We start from the raw sequence: 23,658 nt of genomic DNA, 5'->3' as shown, positions 1-23,658 counted from the left end.
GATCAAATGATGGAAAATATGTGAGGTTTGGTTTCCCTCTTGTGGTCATAAGAGGGACAGCACTTCGTTATTTTATTCTTTTTAGCAATAAATATTTTAGATAGCAATTCACATTGTGAAGGAATGAAGCAAATACAAACATGCAGACATCCCAATAACTAATAATCTATAAGAAAACAAAAATATACGATTAAAAAAAGCAGACAAACGAAGGTCAAACTGAAGAGTCGATAAGGATTTTTTTGTGGTTATTATACTAAAGCAAATGATCGGATTTTCTCAGAAAGTTTTTACTCTGTAGAATTTACAATTATTCATTTTGCCCCAAAGTAGCCTTTGATGTACGCGTTTTCCGGCAGATCTTTTCAAAATTAAGGCCCAAGGCCCAATTGTATGAAGCTAGATTTAAACGTCCTCTATCGAAAGCTGACCGCCCCCTAGTGGTAAGAGCCGGGTAAAGCGGAATTCGAAGACGGCAACATACTAATCTTAAATGATCCGTTATCACCCCCCCCCCCCCCCACACACACACACACACACAACACACACACACACACACACAGAGTGGGATATAAACTAGTCAACTAATTATTTTTTTAATATTACACAAGATTAAACCCTATGAAGAATATTCAAATTTTCGAGTCTTTTTTCCATCTTGTGGCCAAAAGAGGAACTGAACGCGTGCGTAAGACAGACAGTTTTTTTCTTCAAAAATTACGTTTAGAGTGTTTCCGGTTAAACCCTTTCAAAATAAAAAAAACTTGAATTATTTGAACACATTGCCCTCTGTTGGAAAGTCCGATTCGAAGAAAAGCTGTGGAAACGTATTTAAGTCAATTATTGCAAACAAACGTCACACAACAGCTGTGAAAGAACCCAAAGAAAAGTACGCGATGAATGCGCTAAAATATATTATAGTATATACATTTTTGTTGTCATCAGTTGACATGAAGAGAACAAAGAGAATGGTTTACAATTCAATAGTTCAATACGTTTATTAAAGTTTGTAAAAACCTGCAGATGATTGGCTGCTTTCCTCGATTTGGTTGTATTTCAACCATTGCTTAATTGGAATCTTAACTGCAGGGACGAGTTTGATCTACATCAACTTACTATGGGGTCACAACAACAGCTTTGTCACAACCTTATAAATAATAACAGAACTTGTGGACACAGGTAATGTAACAACGTTATAAAAGATCCTAACGAGCTCCTATTTACTCGAAGACGCCACTCAACGCATTATCTGTTCATTGGCCAAAAAAGCCAATTAAGGGGCTTTCATCACATGTACATTTCAGTATATTAGAAGAGTAGGTTACAATGTGTGGGGAAATGACCTGCTTGGCTGAGCTCTGCGATCACAGATCTTTACTTCGAGTTATTAATGCTGTCAAATGATATTACGCCAAAGAAGTGAACAGTCTGTGCGTATAAGTCACAACTTTCACATTTCTTTGTTCCAACAACACATTTTGAGATTGCCATAATCCATTAATTGTCGGCTACTGGCTGCAAAAGAATGAAGAGGATGGATCAATGCGTGCTTTGTTGAAGATAAATACAGTATTTATAGCAGACAAGGATGACAATGGGCGTGGTTACGCATGCAACCTTCAGTCTCGTTGTAAACGACTATAAAGTTATCCGCCAAGGAATATATTTGAATGGGTCTCATGTAGATCAACTCCAGATTTAATTAAACCTTCGTCTTTCACTGACATTTTTCGTTTGCGACCGGAACGATGCAAAGTCTTCTGATATCTGTTTACTTCTAAAGCTGTTCCAAGATTTTCGAGTCTTTGTAAGGTTACGAAAGTCGAGAAGGTCGTTGTGTTAGTAGTGAGTTCTCTTTAAAAAAAAACAAAAACAAAAAAAACAACCTTCATCCTTGCAAAGGGCCCAAACTGGCCTACTTTTACCAAAGATGTTCTCTGGAAAAGATGCTCTAACAGTTGTGACAGTTCAGAACGCAAGTGACATTTATAAAATTAGAAACATTCGTATTGACAACACTTGTCTCAGTTTTTTTGTCTCTATTATAATTCCTAATCTTATTTTTTAAATAAAGCGGTTTTATTGTTAATGCTGATGTCTCTCCTCTGCAATATAGTTTGTAAGGATGAGGTTTTAACTGTGGTTTTGAAGCTATAAATAGCAGATGGGATCATTATCACTCTTGTTCTTTCAGTTTGACTTTGATTTGACATGCTCATGTCATTGCCTTCAGCAACGTCAGTAGCTGCTTAATATATGTAGAATAATTAGTGCATGAGTTAGAACCCCCCCCCCCCACACACACACACACACTTCAGTGCACTGCTAGAAAAGCAAAGAAACCTCAACAATGAAACCCAAGTATCCGTTAATGAAACAATTTAAACATTGCATCTTCATTTATTCAAATAAAATGTTTAATTACATGTCTGGTATGTTATTATTATCCTGGTAATTATAATTACTGTTGCATGAATAAACAAACGAAGGGTTACTTTATTTAAATGACATCAGAAACTACCACAGTGAAAAGGCTTAAAAACTATATATGATAAATAGTGGATGAGAATTTAAAAAAGTCTTTACTTTGAAACTAAAAAGGCAACACAGCATTGTCTGTTTTTGCTCTCAGCAAAGTGAATTTGGTGTTTCATCTTTTGTGACAGCACTGCAGCCGCTGGCCGACAGGCCCAGCACAAAAACACTGACTGCAAAAATAAAGCAGTTTCTGGGCTAATACACAAAGAATAAAGTATACAGACACAAAACACAAATTACCTTCACAGTAAATACAACACAGTACAGTACAGCGCGATCTATACTTGGATATCAAATAGCTATATAAAATTCCATTAAAAAGTTACCCATTATATCTTAAATGTAACATTTTGCCATCCAAACCTATGAGTGACTGCCCAGAATCTCGTCCAAATTTATATCTTTCATCCAGTCGTCATTTCCAGAACCGGATTTGAGCAGCGAGTCTATAAAGTCCGAGTCTGTGTTTATCCCTGGAACTGTGTTGTCTCCTTCAGGGAGGAAGTCGAAGGTCAGGTGGTTGGCTCGGTTGTTGTGGTAGCTGCTCACGTTGGGGCTGGACTCTGAGAAGCTGCCAGCGGGTACCCTCTGTTCAGGGGAGGCCTGGTTCAGGTTCATCACTGCTGATGGTGAGCCCATCATAGGCTGGCTTGGTCTCGGGCCCGTGTCTCTCATGGAAAGGTTCTGAGCCAGGATCCCACTGTCTGGTGCTACTTGGTTGGGAGGACCAACGTGTCTCTGCGGGTATAAATGGTTGAGTATGTCCAGCTGTGTCCCCTGAGGCTGTAGCGGATTAGATGGCCTCCTAACGCCCGGTCCAGCTGTTACTTGCTTGTTGGTGGAGCTCCAGCCCATAGTGATATTTCTCATTAACCCTCCAAGGCCTGGACCAGGTACCTCTGGAGAATGCAGGTCACCTGAGACTGTTGGCGATTGCACACCTGCTACATTGTTCATCCCAAAAGCAGAATTCCCTTGTGGAGGTGGCACCAAGAATCTAGCTTTATTGTGGTTGCTTCCGATTTGATTCTGATGCTGGAACCTTCCGGCGCAAGACGCCGGGTGAGAGTCTGTTCTGATACCAAAGCTGTGGTCAGATGAGGAAGGACTCCAACGTGGACCGGACCTACAGGACAAGGGCTGGAGGTCCTTCTCATGGCTGTTGCTGGACGACAGGGAGTTCTGACCTAAACACAAACCCAGAGAAACGGATGAAAACGATGCCGGAAAGAATTCCCGATACTCTGTAAAGCAAAATGAGACCACACCTGGAAAGATGTTTCCCTGTTGCACCGTGCTCTGCTTGTAATCAGGCGGCGGTCGCGTAAGATAGTGACCGAAGCGATCACGGGAACTGTCTTTGTCCTTTTCAACATAAATAAATCCTTAATTAACATCAGGATTCAAGGAGCCAAAGCTGCACTGATGTTTGTGGAATGAAAATGTGACTGACTGAGTTGCCCAGGCCGTGTTGCTGGGTGAGCTGCCTCTGCAGGACCGGATTCTTGGCTGGACCTTTGTCTTGGTTGCTGGGTGCAGGAGCCCGATGCTGCAGCTGGCCTGGAACCGCTCCCAAGCTTTCAGACGCAGGCTGCCTCGAACCAGGAGGGACGATCTGTAACAGAGACACACATTATGGTTGGCATGAATAAGACAAACTTTAACCCGTCAATGCAAATGATTTTTTCTTTCTTTCTTGGATATTTGCTGCAAAAAGCAACACAAACACCACAGTCGTCCAAACTTTGCAATCACATATTTTGACCATTAGAGGGCAAGAGCACGCAACTTTAGATTCCTGTTTGCGCCTGTCTGTGTGTTGTGTTGTGCCAACACAATGACTAATACAATCTCCATTTCTTCCATTGGACTCTTGACATAACATTGATTATATTCAACACAATGAGGTAAAAGTGAGACGTCCACATTCACGCCAGTCTTGTTCTTGTGTGTTGCTGCAGGCGATCCTTCACCGTCACCGACGTCTGACATGAAAATGTGGTTTTAAAAGGTTTCTGAGGGTTCGGTTGGTGGGAAAACCCTTCACTTTACTACAGGATGAGGGTCTATAGAGAACTGAGTTTGTTTTTCCCCAGGAGAAGAATGTTCACACCCGTTTTAAATGGGTGGATGATAGTTAACTGGTGCTCAGTTAGCCGGGATCAGAAAACCAGAAAGGTAAATCTTGTCAAGAGTCGCATCAGGACGGACTGCACGACGTCTCTGTCTGTGCTCAACCCACACAGCAAAGAGGAGCGGAGCACGACTGCAGGCTGCTTCTCCTTCGCCTTTAAGCTGCCATTTACGTTGTAGTCACCGTTCTGATTATTTTAACGATCGTCCACATTTCACGACGGGGCTGTGCCTGGTTTTAGCGTGTACAACTGAATATTGCCGTGTGTCACCCGCATGTGTCACGGAGCTGTTTTCCATGTTTTCCCTGCACTCGTTCTTCACAAGCTTGTTGTAAATGAATCCCACATGTGGCTCAGGCCTCAGAGAAGGAGCAGAGTGATTTAGCCTCCCATCCTACAGGAGTGCAGGCAGCTGACAGTGATCCAGGCCTCGCTCTCACACTGCACTTCCTCTAGTCTGGACTCATGACGCTGTCCCCTGGGAGTGCCTCGGCATCTGGACTTGGCAGCAGTTCCCTTTCCCAGGAAACAAGTGCTCCCTTCTTAGCACTGCTGAAGCAACCTGGTAGGCTCCGCCCCCGTGGCCCCAATCTTATCCTGACTGAGAAATGTGCTGCCACAACATTATCATCAAAAGAATCATGTTGTTGTTGTTCTTGGAGGAGCAAACAAAGGCCTAATAATGATTTAGGAATACAGATGCATTGATAAAAGGGGATAACAGAGGGATCTAAAGCCCAAAAATGGGGATCAAATGTCTGATTGTATTGTTAAAAAATTAAGTTTAGAGAAATTAAAGCACAAATGTATATAATCCAAATGACAGGCCTTAGGATAAAATTACAATGCTCTTTTCATGTAAGAAACCAACCTGAATTAATATAGTATTAAAAAGAAAAAGCAGTTAAACACGCCACTGCAGGTTTTTATACACTCCTCTACTGTAATACACCGCAACAATACTGATGTGACTACATCACATTTTTTGTCCTTGATATAACATTACCCAGCAGCCCCAGATTTTCTACTGCATTAGCGCTGCCAACTGCCAAAAGCTGCCAACTGATATCTTCATACCTAAAGCAAGCTTGTTATTTTTTATTCTGCCTTCTGGAGATTTGCAGCGTGGTGAATTTGAATTTTGACAAGTTGGACTTGGAAAGTGATTATTAAACAGCAAGAAGCTTCACAAAAGCTCACATCTGTTTTAAAAGGGTTCAGCTTAGTGGGAGGAAGTCGACTGCTAGTTGCTAATGTTACACAGGGGATCAGGGCACTCTTTTAGGACCTTTATTTCTCTAGCATTACTAATTCAGCTCACTGTGAGACTCTTTTCTCCCCTCTGTGAGCTGTCCCTTCTTCATTAGTTGGGATTTTAACCCCGTATGTGCTGGCTGAAAGAGGAGAAAACTCTCTATAACCAGTTTCTGTCCACATATACTGCTTCTTTTGTCATCCAGCTCTGGTAAGGCTTGTCTGCGTTCAACCATTTTCAACAATTTTTAACCAGGTTGCATTTTTATGTCTTAGAATTTATGCTTTAAACATTTTCAATATTGTTGCTACTGTCACCAATGTTAACAAACATTTTTGAACATATAAAACCAAATGTATTTTAAAGATTCTGCAGACATGATGGTCTAAATCTCTCCAATCCTGAAAAAAATAAATAATTTTTAAAAAATCAGCGATTCAACCTCCGGCACCCAGCTAAGCAGATTATTGTCATTTTCCACCACTTGTCCCTTGTAGCTAACAACCTCCAATTAGCAAATCCTGCTGAGCATATCTGTGCCCCGATGGGGAACCACCATTAAAAGAAGAGAAATTAGAAGTCCTGCATGCTAATCTACCATGCACTGGCAATCTGCGTCATTGTCAACTTTCCGGGGAAATGCATATTCAAAGGAGACATACGGGCAAAGGCACTTCACTGAAGCTGGAACAATACAGGTCCCACAAGAAAACCCACTGCCTTGATGTTGTATCATTGCTGTATTATTGTTAGCTCCAGCTGATGCATTGATAATAAACAAAATTGAGTGGTCTTCTTTCTAATTGTGTCTGTTCTAATCAATAATACCAGTAAAGAAGAGTAATGTGTGAAGGAACCTTGGCCAGAGCCCTCACCTGTCTTGGCTGGGTCAGTTTAAAAGGCATCCCTTCAGGCGCAGCTTTGGGTTGGAGACAGAGGGGCCCTGCTGTGATTTGTGGCATCGGAAAGGGGAGCGTTGGACGCGGTTGGTTGCCATTTGATGGGGACAGTTGCTGCTGTTGCTGGGCTGAAGTGGTGGTCGCTGTGCTTGTCATGTTGGGCATTGGCTGGCTGCCAGAGTGAGGTGCTTTGGGGCTGAAGTGCAACGTGGGCTTAACACTGAGAACCTTCATGTCCACATGATGAGAGCTGTTTGCCTTGAACAGGCAGTTGTTCAGCCTTTTACTCTGGGAGCTAAACCTTTGCTGGCCAGTTGGGGCAGGACTGGAAACTTTGTCCTGGGGGAAGGTGGTAGTCAAGGAGTGGGTGTTTAGGGAAGGAGTCCAGCTACTCATTCCTGAAGGGGGTGCTTGGTGATGATGAAGCAAGGAGCTGGGCTGCTGCTGGTTGGCTGCCATTTGCTTCAGTTGCTCAGCGTGAGATATTTCAGGCCAACAAGGCATGGCTCTGCTGGCCTGAGTAGCTTTCTGGGATGTGTTGGCGGAAGAGGTGGTGGTCAGCGTGAAGCAGGGTCCGGCTGAGGCTGGTCGAAGCTGCAGCGACCCGCTATGAACCTGAGCAAACTCTGGGGACTGTTCCATCTTTATCGGCCTTTCCACTGGGGAGCACAAACTGGCGGGGGCTCCGGCAGAACTTGGGCGACCTAAATCTACACCAAATGCATCGTCCTGCTTTAGTATCTTCTCAAACTCCAGGTCGTTCAGCGTTGGCACCGTCTTTGTCAGCTCGTCAAAGAGATCCTGGAGCTCGGGGTCAATTTGTCCACCGCCTTCATCTTTAAAGTCAAAAATCATCTCAGCGTTGGAATGATGGCCGCAGGACGGGACTTCAATGGGTTCCTTTTTCATTTCTTTCAAAGTCATATTGAATCTGTCCGATCCAACTCCACCATGGTGCACCATGAAATTCTTCCTCTGTGTGCTCATGGCTGAGGATCCATGTAGCGTATGAGGCTGGGGTAGGTTATGGCTGCAGGACCCATGTCCCAGATTCCCAGTATCTACACACACCCGCTTGAAGTTTGATCCAGGGAAACCACAGGAGAGCCCATTTTGCTTCTGTACTTGTCCTGGTAAATGTCCCTCAATCTTTCTTCTTAAAGAACCCTGGAGCTGGAAAAGACACAGAGAGAAAAGACTGAAATGTCAAAACAAGGAGAAAAGATATACAGAAGATCTTCCAATTGCTGCCGTCCCATTTTTCCTGCAGACACTTTCTGAAAGTTCATTGCAGTGGAAATTAAACAGATTTGTTTCACGGAAAACTTCCCCTCAAGTCAAGTAATTCTTATATAGAAATTTCAATTACAGCACTTGATTCTAAAGCATTCATGAGCCAAATCAAATAATATCGACCGTAGTGAGGACGGTTACGCCGAATTCTCTATTGGAGCTGTCATTAAATCTGATCAACTTTGAATTTGTTCTCAGCTCTGACGTTCTGCTGTACTTGAGCTGTTTGTAAAGGAGGATTATTTGCATCATTAGGACAATTTCTTTTTCAATCACTACTAAAAAAAACTCAAGCAGATATACTTTTTTTTAAAAATGCAAAGATGTAAATATCAGAGTGTAGCAATAATCAAAAATTAGCAGAATATTTGAAAGCAATCAAGTCGATGTGCAATGGGCACGGCGCGAGTTAGGAGTCTAATGCAGTTGAGAGAAAGCTGAGAGAAGAATGAGGTCTTTGTTCCCTCATTTGCATACATTATATTTTCTTCATTTCTGCCTCCTTTTGAGTTTCTCCTTTGTGTCGGAGATTCTGCTTAACATGCTGGCACGTGGTTCTGACTTCACTCTATACATGTCTTTTCCACAACTCTAACCGCTCCATCCTGCAGCATTAATTCGTCCGTTTTTAAGACATTGAAAGAAGCCTGTGGAAGAATATGCAGAAGATTACATTTCCAAGAGACTTAGTTTAATGCAGAGGCTTTTGCCCTCTGAAGAATACATTATTTTTTTGTTTTTTTTCAACCAAATGCAGATGAAAACATGCCTTCTAGTGTTTGCACCTCATGCGCACTCTCGCAAGGCTCTTTCTGAAAAAACTGAGGAACTCATAGTTCAAGAACTATCCGAGAGAATAAGCCATGAATAATGGAACCAAAACTGATGCTGTGGCCAAAAGCTATTAAAGGACAAACATACCCCATATACATGTATATATATGTGCCATTTAAAAACGATTCTTAGAGGGAGCTTTTCTTTGTTAATTCCAGATTTTGCCCGAATTATGTCACCTGCATTTTGTCTTTAATGTCAAATGTCCAATAAAGATAAAAAAAATAATAATTCAATCACGGCAAATACATTTTACACAGTCAGGACCACCCTGCTCACTCAGTCCTCAGAGGCAGTGGCCTCTTACTGGTCTCAAATCTCATGACAGATCTCCAAGTGATCTGGAAATAGATTTTTTGATTAACATTTAATGAGCTTTGAAGCTCAGAATGTCTTCGAAAGTGACTCATGAAAGACTCATGCACACTTTGTCCAAATCAAAGATGAACGCACGAGTCCTTTTGCTAGATATATCTATAACTCCCTCATGTACGGCTCAGGTCTCGATGAGATGTAAACAGAATGTTAATGAAGCCAAACCCCCAAAACATTTACTCTGGTCTTTATTTTCTACTACTTATTGATACTGATTAATGGACATTCTCGACAGGTACAGCATTTGAGGGTGTGTATATAATAAAATCAAGCTCACCAGCCTTAAATCTCTTGACTAAAACTCAGGAACATATTGGTATCAATTCCTGGGAGACTTATTAAACCTTCCTTCCTACATTTGACATGGAAAAACTAGTTCCAAAACAGGAAAAAATATGAATGCTGTGTTCCTAGGGAGACATAATATTTATGCAGCTCTGCAGGTCGCATACTGTTTTAAGAGAGGATTTTTGCTCATTTATTGCCAGATATGAAACAAAAGCCCTAAGATCAGTGCCAATATTCAACTGCCAGGCAAAATAAAGCTTGTAGAATAGTAAAATATAGAGGGCTCTGTTTAATTATAGGCTTCACTATAATTTCAGTTTAAAGCAGAATGACTAACCTCCTGGATAACCTGAAAAATTGTAATTTTATGAAGCTAAGGACGCTAACTCTTTATTCCACATTCACATGGTACTTAATAATCATCACAACAGCATTGCTTTTTTCTGCTGTTGTTGACCACTTTTGAATAGCATTCATCCGTAAAACGAACGTACCTTCAGGGTCCATCCCATAAGGCTATAGGGGAACGTGCACATAGGCTGATGGTGTGCTTCCCTAATCAGACTGGAGTGCGTTGGGACAAAGCCGCACACTGCAGAGGTGGGCTACTTTTGGCTCATCAGCACTTTACATCCCCACACTTCCTGACACAGTTGTATTAGACTGAGGCTGTCCTCCAGAGAGCAAGCAGAAGAGAAGCATGAGCAGCAGCAACAGCAGCATGAAAAAAGGAAGACAGCTTTGTGGCAGCCTCTGGGAAATGGTGAGAGACGATAAGAGGCTCTTTGAAGAGAAATCATCCATTATGTTTACCGAGGGCAGATTCTTCCAACAGTTAGCTCATCACTAACATTCCATGGAGAAGCTTGCTGTGTTATTAAAAGTCAGCTTGCGCATAAAAGACACATCTTGTTCAAATACCACAGCTCTATTATCCGAGGGCACAAATCAAAAGCAACAGTAAAGATTGATATTACAACCAGTTAAATTATGGAACGGCTTATTTTGCAGTGGATGTATATTCTCCTGTTCCACAAAATGACAGTAATTATGGGAGATTTATGGAGCAGAATTCTTAAGGACAAATATCAAGTGTGCAAGTCCGTGTGTTTGTGAGGCAAAAAGGCAGACCCTGTCAAATCAACACAACACCAGCGAGGTCATGCTACTGAAGACATACTATAGGTCACCAACATTGCAGTGACAAGCCGTCACATCTCATCACCGATGGCCATGTGCCTCACAGAGCTCCTGACACTGCTGTCATCTCAATCTCCACGTCATTCCTAACCAGAAAGACATTTACACAAAATCACCAGTGGCCAGAGCTGCTCCATGCAGTATGCAGTGGCTGTAAAAGGAACCTCTTGAACTAATAATTTTTAAAAAAAAGCTCACATCTGAATTTTTAAAATTTGCCCCATAAAAAAGGGCAATTATTGTAGACCCCAGAGGTGCATGGAGAGATGATGCAGTCAAACTAGCAAGTAGACAGAGGTGTGCCTTTAGCAAGTAAAGAATTAAATTGTATTTTTAAAGCACTTGTGTTTTGTCACATCTAAAACATCAAAAGATAAACTGAGTTGAGTTTTTTGTACATCATTCTGTCGCATAAAACCTTCTAAAAAAAACCCTTCCTGGGTCAATTTCCATGTCACAATTAGTATCTTTTCTTTCACTAGAGCTGCCAAACACAAAGCTTGCCTCCGGTTATGCCACAGGAAAACACCCATAAGCAGGGAACAAGTTCCCTTCCTGTTTTCAAAGGCAATTCCTATGGCATGTGTGGCTGTTTCCTGGTCACAAGGCTCATTTGACCATCCTAAACATCTGGCTGTTTTTCAGCACGCAGCTGCAGCGTGGTAAGAGTCACTGGTGCCATGAGTGAGTTGAGCAACACAGTCATGGGTCATAGCTCTGACCACTAAGAAGAAAACTAAAATTTAGCTGCAATAGCTCATGGGAAACTTCTGAGCTGCGTGTATCCGACGCAGCAGTCGGAATTTTGAAATCCTAAAAGTCAATGACTGACATGCCAACTGCGAAAACAATATTTACACATTTGATTGCAGCAAAGTGCGATTTAGCAACACTAGCGTGTCATGTTGCCAGTGAAACAAGGATCCATTTTATGCCCCATGAGAAACCTGCATTGAGTGCTTAATGCCACGTTAATGCTGCTTCACTCAGCCAGGTCTTGATAAGCTCCATGCTTTTAGAGAGGGGGGACACATTTAGTGTTTTAAAGCCCTTGAGTGGGGAAAAAATCCATCAGTTGAAAAGGGTATACTTGTTGATTTTTGTCATCTCTCTCAGTTTCATCTGAAATGCTCACACATGTGGGAGGACAAACATACACACTAATCTGCTCCTGCTCTTCAGCTATCCTCTGCTAGTTGTATTTAAAAGGGGGCTGCTATGGATAGAACGTAAGAGGGGAAAAAAATAAATGAGTAGGACGCTTTGTTTGACTCCTACTCCTATCAGTTCTGACATTCCAAATAAGGTCTTTGCAGACCAGGCGCTGGCAGAGATGCACACAGAAAACAGTGTAGAGCTCTCACAGATTCTGAGGAAAAGTCTGCAGTGGGGGGACCACTGGGGGGGATCATTGTGCAGAAAATATGTGACCTCTAAAATTTATCATCAGCTTGACATTTCCCAGAAGACCAAAAAAAAAAAAGATCCCAACAATCCCAAAACACCAAAAAACAACACATGCTGCTAATGCATTTGAAATACTAATTACAAGTGGACAGATATAAGCATACAATAAGTTCAATTTGCTGTTTCAGAAACAATAATTGGTCAACCAGGCAAACAGGCATTGTAGGCAGGTAATATCTGTATATATTATAACCAATGTTTTATTATAATTTTCCTTTTCAGAAATCCCAGCAGTTATTCTTCCTAATTGTATGTACATGTGTTAGTCTTTAAAGACACAGGAAGAGTTCAAGGGTGCAGTAGAACCCATTGCAAGGACAAGTTTCTGCATGCAGGGTACTTTTTCTGTTTCTAAAGAGCTTGTGAACCAGAAACAGGTTTACATGTCACAGCAAGTGAAGGAGTCACAGTGTGCTCTCAGGTAATTCGTCCAGTAAAACAAAACTTTCCCATGATGTGATCACAGATTTGAGCACATGTGGGAGTTATTGTCTCATACAAGTATTTCTTACAGTAATAGTTGTGCAACAGTCACATATGTAGACTTCTATGGTGAAATTCTATTGTTACAGATTAATCTCATTGTTAAACATAGTAATATACTGAGAATTACAATTAATAATTCATAGTTTCCTTGCAGTTTTTCCAGCTTTCATGTATTACTATGTTTACATATGAGTAAAGAATAAAAAATCCAAGTATTATCTTTATGCAATATGCTGTAAAATATCAGTTCTGGTTAATGGTTAATGATCAGAGACTTGCAACAGCGTCTGTTCACGTGCTGAAACTCTCCTTCTGTAAAATGAGCTTTGAAAGTCACAATTAAATAACCAGGTTCTTTCTGGATTTCACTAACCCATACGAGTTGTAACTCCTCTGTGCATCACTATGGGATTATCCTGCCTGTTTGTGCTAGTTTTAAGCTTAACTAGTTCCCTTTACTGAGTAGAAAGCAGTTTTTCTGTTGCTACATCAGGCCGAACACTTGAGCTTGGTTGGAAACACCCTGACTGAGACGGCGCAACAGATGCAAAACGCTTCTTCTCAGCAGAAGAATCCCTTCGTTGTGAGTGACAGTGCTGAGCAGTGCATTCAACACATCGCTGCGTAATGTAAAGAAGAAAAAAAATACATCGAGGTTTATGATCATGAATGGCAAAAGGCAGAATAGACTTTCTGCCAAGTGCAGTGGAGGGAATATCATATGAGGAAGGTTGGCGTGTCACCACGTTTCTGTGTATCAGACCCATCAAAAACAATGCTCGTAGCACAAAAAGGCAAGATTTGTTTCCGGGTCTGGAAAAAAGAAAAATCCAATAGACTAAAAAAAGCACAGGAAGGAAACTGGGGGTGGGGTGGCAGAGAGTAGCGATGGGGGTGTGGTGGAGGAGAGTGGGAGTGAGAAAGGAATGTTCTCTTCACTCTTTTTCCTTGTTATCATGCATTTGCACATAATAACCCCACTTTCTCTCTGACAGAAAAGAATGCAGCATTGCAGTTTGTTTGAAAGGGGAAAGGACAACAAGTCTTTCCGTTATGAGTATTTACCTTCGATTTTGAAGAATAATTGTTAGACACTGGCTTGTTGCCTGTTTTTTGTTCTATGTAATGCCTCTTTTTTTCCATGTAGGCTTTATTCCATGTTGTTTCAATCTGTTTTCTTGACCACTTTATCCCTTTTGGGGTCACGGGGAGGGTCCTGGAGCCTAATCTAGCTACATATGCTTATGTTGTGTATTCTGTTGATGTAGACTGACCACTTGTAAACCCATTTGCACACCCACGTGTCACTATAATGCCTGTAGATAAAAATGTACTTGTGAGGTTTCTGAACAAACAGAGGGTGGATCATATCAAAGAAATGAAATAAGAATGCATTTCAAATACATTTACTACACTTTGGACAGATTGACCAACATAGGTTAGTATATTCTTGTTTGTTTGTATCAGACATTGAATGAAGTGTGAACAGAATAATTTAATTTTGCTGTTTTCAGTGGGAAAATACCATATACAGTACGTTGAATGCTCGCTTTCTTAAATTTCCTTTTAAAATAAAGTTCTTTTTTTTTTTTAGGAATTAGCATTTTGGCTGAGGTGACTAATTTTGTTGAAGCCATTTTTGTATGGGATGAGGTATTAACTGGCTGGCATGCTAACTTAGAACCAGATGTCCAAAGCCACAGAAGCTTTGTCCCATTACATCAACGCTCTGTTACAAACTAATTGTATTTGATTTTCAAGGACACACACGTAACCTGCCATGGTTTCACCTTTCATGGCGTCGAGGCAACACCAATGACTGTGTGCCTTTAGGCAAGGTGGAGAGACAGCAGACGCCAGAGCACAGCCAACACTGCGACACCTCAGCACAGCCCAACATTCAACACAAATATTTCAGCTGCTTTTTCTTCATATTACTGGTAAAACTGATGCAAGAAACAGGACATTTACAGAAATTCATTGATAAATGAATCGTCTACTTTAATTAAATATGGACCACTTTTGTCAAATGACCTTTAGCTGTTCTTAGAAATACAGAAGTAGTAGAGAACGGCTCTTAAAATCGCCTAGTTCACCTGAAATAGTCTCCTAAAGCCAGTTGTTGCAAAGAAGAGAATATTCTAACAATGCAAATGGAGTTGAACTATGACTGAGATCCCAGATCACTGTAGTGGGAGGAAGAGAAGAAAAAGTGAACACTTGTGCCTCTTTTCAGCACTCCACATCTTTGGAGCCTGGGAACCTCTGCAGCTTGGCCAGGCTCTGAGAAATATCCTGAGCTGTAATGTAAACATGTCTGAACTCTGATCTAACATGGGCCTCCACTCCCAGTTTAGCCCAGCATTCTGTGCAAAACTCTGCCAGTGACACCAGGGGAGCCCACTCTCTCATTTCCTGAGCAAGGTAAACGAGGCGGTTTGAGCTCTTATTTTCTCAAGACAATCGTTACTCAACGAAAGAGTTAATTGTGTGTTTCTATTAATTTCTTCAACTATGTAAGGCATCCAGAATTTCAGAAAAGTGATTGCAATCATTGTAGGACGTCTGACGTGCGTACCCTTTTCTCCAGTAGCTGGAACTGTTTAGAACAGCAGGTATAACGTTGATGTATCATGTGGCTGATTGTTAGATAACTGTGAACAATCATAGACGACCTTGTGCTTTTAAACTACATGACATCAATGGTCAGCTTAAAAGAAGTGGCTTTACTTTGGCTTCTTTTAGCATTAATTTGACAAATCCATTGTGCTTTTGTGCAGGTTGTTTCCTCAGTTCACCTTCCATGCCCTGCGTATATAATGACCCCGAACCTGCTCGTTCCCACAGGGTTCCAGTTTCAGCACAAGGTAGCAAAGCGCTTGTGGAAAGACACTCCAAGGTACAGGCCTGCACTACCCCCGCCCCCATCCACCTTTCCTACACAATCCTGGTCTCTCTTCAATTAAGTCAAGCAAGAAAAACCTGACAAACCTCAAAGAACTTTCTCAGGAAAAGAAATCACATCAGGCATGAACACACGAGGTTCCCTTGAAAGAAAGATATATAAACTGAGTGTCTAAATGATAAATGTGGCCTTCGGAGTTTTGCTGAAAGCTGTGTCTTTATTTCTTAATATCCTTAAACAATGTATTAGATTTTATTATTCCAACATTTCATCCTCAATTTGATTGAGAATGAAATGTTGGAATAATAAAATCTATGACATTGTTATCAACGTTTCCATCCCCAGATCCTCTATTGTCCTCTATTATCTTTGTTGAGCAGAAGAGAGATTTTCATGTTTTGATCCAAAATAATGCTTACATTTAAATGAAGTGTTTGCAGAAGCAGGAAGCTGCTGAAAACACATACCCAATGCCAGACATACAGTGGGGACTCCGATCTAAACCTGTTGGGGGAGTGGGGGTATTTCAACCTTGTGCAAATGTTCACTTGTGCTGAATAGTGGAGTCATTTATATTCAAAACATGAAACAAGTATCTAGATGCAGACAAGAGTCCGCTGCAGAGACTAAACCCCTTTCATTGCTGAACCTTTTTCCCGGAATGTTAAGAATTTTATTTTTTACGTGGGTGTTCATGTCTGAATGGAGATTAACAGTTAAGATATTTCAAGAAACAAATAAATGAATTAAATCCTCGTAATATTTCAAGGAACTGATGGATGACTGGTGTGAAATGATGACTGAGAATGAATGTGGGCAAAAACACCAAAGGGCGACAACAAAAGATGCTTTCATGTGGAAAGAGTAAAAAAAATAATCACAAGCCTGAAGTCGTGTAGCAGTTCCTCCCTTCTGTTTCTCGAATGCTTGTGCATATTTAATGACCTTGTGAATTGAGAGCAGAATTAATTGTAAATATTATGCAGTGTATTTAGAGACCATATGAATGGCTTAAGGATTAATAACAATAGTCCCATTCTATCATTGACAGTTAATCAAAGGGATTCCTAAAACCACGCTTGTGTGTTTGTGAAATAATAATATATAATCTGGTTAAGGTTCCACTAATCCCAAACCAGAAGTTGTTTTTCTTTCCCAGTTATGTACTACCTGAAGAGAATAAAGACATACAGCTGCGGAACAAACCAGGCCCACCAGAGCAGCCTTCCCTTGTTTCTCCTGAGCATCCTTCATTGTGTTGTCCGCTAAAGATTGAGAAAGAGACGGCTCGTCTCTATGACTTAAGCTGAGCTACTTAAAGATGGGCACAGGAATCCCATTGACTACTGAATAAAACATTAAGTGTGTGTGGACGAGTGTGCTAAAATATATGTATGAGAGCAGCAGCATGACGAGAAAAGATGGTGGAGCGGTGATTTTTTTTAGATTCTATGATGAGATGATCTATAATGGAAGATCTACAGTTCAAATCCATCTACACTGCTGCAGGTATCATATTTTCTTTTAGGGTATTTTCTTGCTTCATGCTATTTCTGCATGTCCAACTCACTAACAAAAAAGTGAGTTACTATACTATACTTTCTCTATACTATACTATGCTGTAATTACTATAAACAGTGTTTGTTCGATGTCTTTGTATATCAAATATAATCCTATTTAACATCACTAATTCTCAAACTGCCTCTCAGCTTATGAATGTTATTGCTGTTTGTGGACGCTGCTCTGGGAAAAGCCCACTGGTGTACAGGAAGTGATGCTTGTTTTTGCCAACAACAACATTGTTGAAGTGGGTAGTCAACTACAGCCTCCACGGTCGGACACACAAAGAAAAGCAAGACACGAAAAGCACCACATCAAATGAAGTTTTAGTAAGAACAAAGTAAAGAACCCCCCGAACAGACGCTCTGGCTTTTGACAGATTAGGCACATCATCATGCCAGGATAAATATTTTGTGGAAGGTTGTGACCATTATGCCACCCTGACACTGAATGATATTAAAAAAGCTGTTCTTAACATGACTGAGAACATAATCTCTAATAGTTTCAATAAAAGCATTCATGACCTGAAAGGGATTTGAATCTAAAGGTCCTTTGAGAAATGTCGCTCATCAAACTTTGGTTTGTTCTGTTGGTATCTAGGTTGGCTGCCAGTGCAGAAGCCTGTACAAGCCTGTAGTCCAACTCTCCCTCGAGGGCGAGCTCATCACGATTACAAAATCTATAGCAAAGTTGCTGAGGACACATGTTTGCTGATGTTATCGGGACACTGTGTTTACTGGAGGAATTGAGACGTTCGTTTCATGCACGATTTAGCCAAAAAGGATGCAGTGGCAATTAACTAAGGCAGAATCAACATGCTGTCAAAACAAATCTCCTCGGACTCAGTCTTTTCCAGGAAAGTGACAAGCCACAGCATTAGTTTGTGTGCGATATTAACTCAACACTTTCCTGTCTTTGAATAACAACTTGTTTACAGAGATAAATCTGGAATCATGTCCTGAGAATCAGATTACAGAATATTGAGGTTGATTTGCATCTTCATTTTGCTTCTCTCACATGATCGTGCTGGTGATTTTGGGTTTTTTTTGTAGCGTTGACTGCATTATTATTATTAGGCATTATATTTACTGTGCCACTTTTGCCTTTAAATGATCATACTAATTAAAGCATATCTGGACAGATTGAATTTGGTGATAATGGTCAGCAAGATATTGCACTACCGCAATCGACACTTGATTACAACTTCAGAATCCACAGAATTGCATCGACTGAGTCTTTGGTAACCATGTCCTTGATCTGTGGGATGAATGTGGATGCTGCGTGTGTTGCAGGAAGCTGTGGACCTCACTTTGGGTGGCCCCCACGGACCCAGGCTAACTGTTTCACCTTACAGCCAGGCCAGATAAGACCACCGGCAGCTCCAGTTCAGGCATTTTAACAGTCAAACGGAGTTTACCAGGAAGCCCTTACAGCGCTCACGCCACCCTACTGCAAACGAATGCTCAAAAATATGCTGTGTTGGGGAAGCTAGTTGGCAAACGTCATGTAGTTCAGACAGTTTGAACTACATTTCTACCCCTGGTGACATGTAGTTTGTAAAACTACAGGTAAAAAAGTAGCTTTAAATAAATCAACATGAATCTAAATATTATATCCTGCAAAAGATCCACATGCCAGCAGAAATATGCCTCTCAACTCGTTTTTTTGTTTATTTTTTAAAGAAAACAGCCAAAAAAATGAAAGAAAAACGATATTCAAATCATAACAGGAACTTCAGAGACACTGACGCAGACATTGGTACAAGATCCCAGGGCGGGTTAGACGCTCCTAACTCTTACCACAAAACCCACGCACCCTGAAGCATCCGAGGGCTTCCAGGGCAAGCCAATCAGAAGAAGTGTTGGCTTTCAAAGCCTTCCGGAACACCATAATGGTATAATAATATTCATTTTATTGGTCTTTTTTATATTAAAAACATTCTGTGCTATTTGCCAAATTTACAGTTTGTAAACTGAGTAGATACAAAAAAAAAACTACAAAAAATAATCCAAAAAATAGTTGAAATACTTGATGCAACACAAAATAAGAATTCAGTTTAACAACCAGCAAGTTGCCAGTTCATCAGTCAGATGCTAGCTGGAGAGGGCAGTTAATCCTACGAGGAAAGATATAAAACATAAACAGTACAACAAAAGCAACGTCTTGATTCTGTCATTTGCATAACAAAGACCTCAAACTGAAGGTGTTGATCTTCACGTGTAGGCAGAAACCAAGTCAGCCTTCTACCATCTGAAACAGAGGCCTCATGTCTAGGCAAGACTTAAAACCTTATTCACACCTTCATCTCCAGCAGGGTGGATTACTGAAACCCTCTCCTGTCAGGCCTTCCTAAAAAGATTGTTCGACAGCTTCAGCTCATGCAGAACACCGCTGCTAGAGTTCCAACACATTACTCCTCTTCGCTGTTACCTACAGAATTGATTTCAATGTGCTGCTGCTAGGTTACAAAACACTCAATAATCTTGGGCCAGAATCATCTCTGATCTCCTTGTAGAATATAGACCCAGTTGAGCCCTGAGATCATTAGGAAGCACTCACCTGGTAGAACCTCGAGTCAGAACCAAACATGGAGAAGCTGCTTTTAGCTACAATGTTGCGTGCACAGATCAGACTCCCTGATGAGAGCAAACGTGCCCCCGCAGTGGCCACTTTCAAATCCAAACTAAATACTCTACTGTTCACATGAGCCTTTGATTGATAGTTTATCCCCTCTGCTGCATTACAATTTACTACTGTTTGCTTCTTTGTTCCTATGTTATTTTTTGGGTTATAAACCTGAGCTGTGTCCAATACAGACAAGATACACAGTGAGGTTATAAAGATGGGAAGGTCCAGGATACAAAAGAGCCCAAATTGGTATATTCAAGACCAGTGAGGTCTGTGTCCACCAGGGAAAGGATGATTTTTTACTTCCACTCATTTTATTCACTTATTTTATGTCTATTGTTTTATGTATTATTGTTGAATGGCTTTTTAGAGGTTTTCTTCAACTCTGTGAGGCACTTTAAAACACTTTGTGTTTCAAATGTGCTATATAAAGTTGCCTCGTCTTTCCAGTTGCATTCAATTACGGTAACACAAGATTTGAAGTATTGTGTTGTGCAGTAATGTGTTCATTTGAGTCTGTGCAGCAGCATTGGCTTGGACATTAACCCTTCACACTCCAGCTCACTCCTACAGTCACAGGATGACCAAGTCTGCATAAAGATCACCTTGTGATTGGTGTTTGCAGGCCTGAAGTTCCCACATCTGTCACCGCTGCAGGACAAAAACTAGCAACTAAGAAAATCCTCCCTGTACAAAGGACTGTTAATCACCAGGTACCTCCTGCCTACTGCTTTTCCAAGGCCTGTTTGACCTAAAGTAAACATGTACAGGAAATGTCTCAGTGGCTCTAAACATTTATATGGGGGCCTTTTGCTTCAAACTGTTTCATGGCCAATCTTTCAAGAAAATGCTTAACGAACCATTAAGTAACAACTGGGCATGACAGAGCCTGTCGGGCAACATGTAGAGAGGACAGACGACTGTTAAACTTGTAGTTGGTTTATTTATTCGTTTAAAATGTTAACTGGATATTAATGTCAAACCCCAACATTTGTACATATGTGCAAGTGGGAATGATGTAGATTTAACACTGCTGGCATATTAAGAGAACCTGGTGGTTATTCTTTAAAATGGGATTGAAAAGCTATTAGCAAGCTCAGGTAGGAATTATGGAAAATCATTTTCAGAGTCTTTGGGTAACGATGCTCTCATCTTGTCTCATCTTGATGAATATCCTTTGTTAATCCTGTCTCAATAAGGTCTGATGTTAAAGGAGTCTTCATTCCCATCTATTCATAATCCAGTGGGTTTGCCCCTCACCTGGTGTGTATTTTGATGGTAAATTCCAGTGTGAACAGTCAATAACATGCACGGAGGAATCCATAGTAGAAATATGGCTTTAAAAAAAATGCTAAGAATGTGATATAGTGAATGATTTCACCCAAAGAACAATCTGACTCTCACTCATTTAGCAAAACCATTCAAAAATGTATCTCATTAGGACTGAATATAGAGACATACCCAGTAAATATATCAAGGTTTCTGCACTAGATGGTGTTTCACCCCGACCAATCATCACAAATTGTGGAAAGCGTTTTAACCTCAGGGTTGTTTGTGCAAGCGTTTCATTTCCTCTTCACTCTTTTGCCGCGGTCATCATTTTTTGTCTTTGTAGACCGCATTTCACCAGCATCACCACAATTTCAAAGCGTATACACACATTAGGTCATTCAATGACAAAATATATTCAATTTTAATTCATGATGGCCGTCGTGAAGGTATAAGCTAACTGTCTGACATACGGTGGAGAGCATTCTCTCCTGATAAATCACTATATTGTAATGGCTTTACTGGAAGAATCGTTTACTCTGCAAAATAAAGTATAGTCACATGATTTTAAATAAATTATTGAAAACAACTGATTTCAGTCATTGGCCCAGCTGCACATTGAACCACAAACCATTTCCCTGGGGACTGATGGCTTATATAAAAGCAAAATATCCATTTCCAGGCTGTTTGGAATCATTTTGGTTGGCTTTAGTCATTTTGGGGGGTAATGAGATCTGATCTTTTATGATAAAGAAGGGAGCGCTTTTATCCAGGATCAGGTTTTCTTTGTTCATCAAACCAACACCAACAACGTCATTAACAAATCACCCAACTCACCGCTGTGCGCGTAGAATTTTTCTGGTCGCTCTCTGTGCACTTCCGCATTCCGTTGGCCCTGTATTCAGGGGGTTGTTGGTTCGATCCCCGGCTTCCCTTTGGCTTTCGGTTGCCGGTACCCTGCTGGACTATGTTGAGCAGATGAAGTGTGTTTTCATGCTCCCTTTCCGAGGTCTCGGCTTGGCCCCTCTGGTAGCGGTTCTCGCAGGTGGAATGGTGCCTCCTGCAGAGCTCTATTCGGGCGCGTAAACGTTCCACTATTGCGTTGTGCAGCTGTGGTACCGACGAACCTCTGGCACTGGCCCCGACCGGTCCGTTCCCGACTCCACCGGGCATAGTTCCTAAACCGACACCCAACATGGGTACAAATGGCCCTGCTGCAGACTGAGCAGGGGTCGCTTCTCCCATAACCGCGCGTCTTCTACAAGTTTATAAAAACTGAGGTCCACCGAGGCTATAATGGACCACAGTGCACGCATGGAAATAAACAAGAGGTCCGGGCTGAGCTACGATCCAATATGGAAAGAAAGATGCGCGCACATATAACGGCAGGCTGTGTATAGATAAATTTACACGGCTGTGTGCAAATGAAATGTGAGACAATACGCTCAAGTGCGATTAGAGAACATTTACTAACTTGAAGACATATGAACACCCTGTCTTAGAGATCTATTATTGATTTCTTCCAAATTTTAGGAAGCCATTATCATGAAATGACTTACAAACACGAAAACCTCACTATTTCGCACCTAGAATAAAACGCCTCCCTATAAAACGTCTGCTCACAGGTAAATGTCAGCGTGGATTGAAATAATTGAAATCCACGGCACAGACAACTTCGGTTCCATCCATAGGCACCTTCTTGCAAATTTCCAGTTTATTTTTATATAAAATGTGCGACACTGAGCTACCAATAATACAGTGAAAGCGAGCGACCGTGGTTTTTAAAAAAAACTCTATTAATGCAAAAAAAAAAAAAAAAAAAACACAAAAACTTAACCACTCACTGTTTTTGTAATGGTGGAAAAAGTCCTTTCTGTTTGCATCCGCCTTTGAAAAATCTGAGAGTACGTTAAAAGTCCAAAAGCGCGGAGCCAACGCGCGGACCCATTGAGGTTCTTCTGATATAGTCCACACATAATCGTCCGTGTGGTGCACCGAGGCAAAAGCGGAACTACAGTACAGAGCCTTATTGTACGAACATTCCTCTTTTGACATTACGCATTCATGAGGACGAAACGGGGTCCAAATGCGCACTCTAGTGGAAGGGAAGGTGAACTGCACTGCAGGAACATCAACAAGAGCGGTAGAGCTCCTGTAAAACCTCCATAAAACGATGATAATATAGAATAGTGGTTTGTATGGACGTTGAGACATAGGTGAAACATTCGTAGACGTTATGTTGGAACTTTTAAATGTGCTATGGTTTTGGGCAACTGTGCTTACTCTAACATTCCAAACCAGTGAATAAAGCCTGTATTGGTGAGAAATGGCATTATCATGTTTTGCTAATTAATTTTAGCTGCTCATCACATCATTTTTAAAGAAATGATAGTCAATATTCTACAGTACATGTGAGGCAGCGAGCTACTATTGCAAAATGTAATTATGTATGATATTTATTGTACATTTACATCCACGAGTGCCTTGGATGCCTTAACATCTCAAGTAGTCATTTTACTTGGTTTT

The 23,658-nt window shown here is 41.0% G+C and overlaps 1 protein-coding gene and 1 long non-coding RNA gene across 2 annotated transcripts; one reads left to right on the top strand and one right to left on the bottom strand.

Moving 5' to 3' along the window:
* Positions 1–972: 972 nt before the first annotated feature.
* Positions 973–23,138, bottom strand: zmp:0000001236 (mastermind-like protein 2). The gene is made up of 5 exons (XM_057049929.1): positions 21,970–23,138; positions 6,804–8,000; positions 3,992–4,153; positions 3,807–3,903; positions 973–3,725 (listed from the first exon to the last, which is right to left on the bottom strand). Exons 1-5 carry the CDS (start codon positions 22,375–22,377, stop codon positions 2,902–2,904), a joined length of 2,688 nt encoding a protein of 895 aa, XP_056905909.1. The 5' UTR covers positions 22,378–23,138; the 3' UTR covers positions 973–2,901.
* On the top strand, positions 14,945–15,871 carry LOC130535096 (uncharacterized). The gene is made up of 2 exons (XR_008953031.1): positions 14,945–15,194; positions 15,551–15,871. It is a non-coding gene; the product is annotated as an uncharacterized LOC130535096 (long non-coding RNA).
* Positions 23,139–23,658: the final 520 nt, after the last annotated feature.

The sequence above is a fragment of the Takifugu flavidus genome, chromosome 12 (assembly GCF_003711565.1).
Source record: "Takifugu flavidus isolate HTHZ2018 chromosome 12, ASM371156v2, whole genome shotgun sequence".
Taxonomy (NCBI): Eukaryota; Metazoa; Chordata; class Actinopteri; order Tetraodontiformes; family Tetraodontidae; genus Takifugu; species Takifugu flavidus.
The sequence above is the reverse complement of the archived record's forward strand: the minus strand, read 5'-3'. Positions and strand labels throughout refer to the sequence as shown.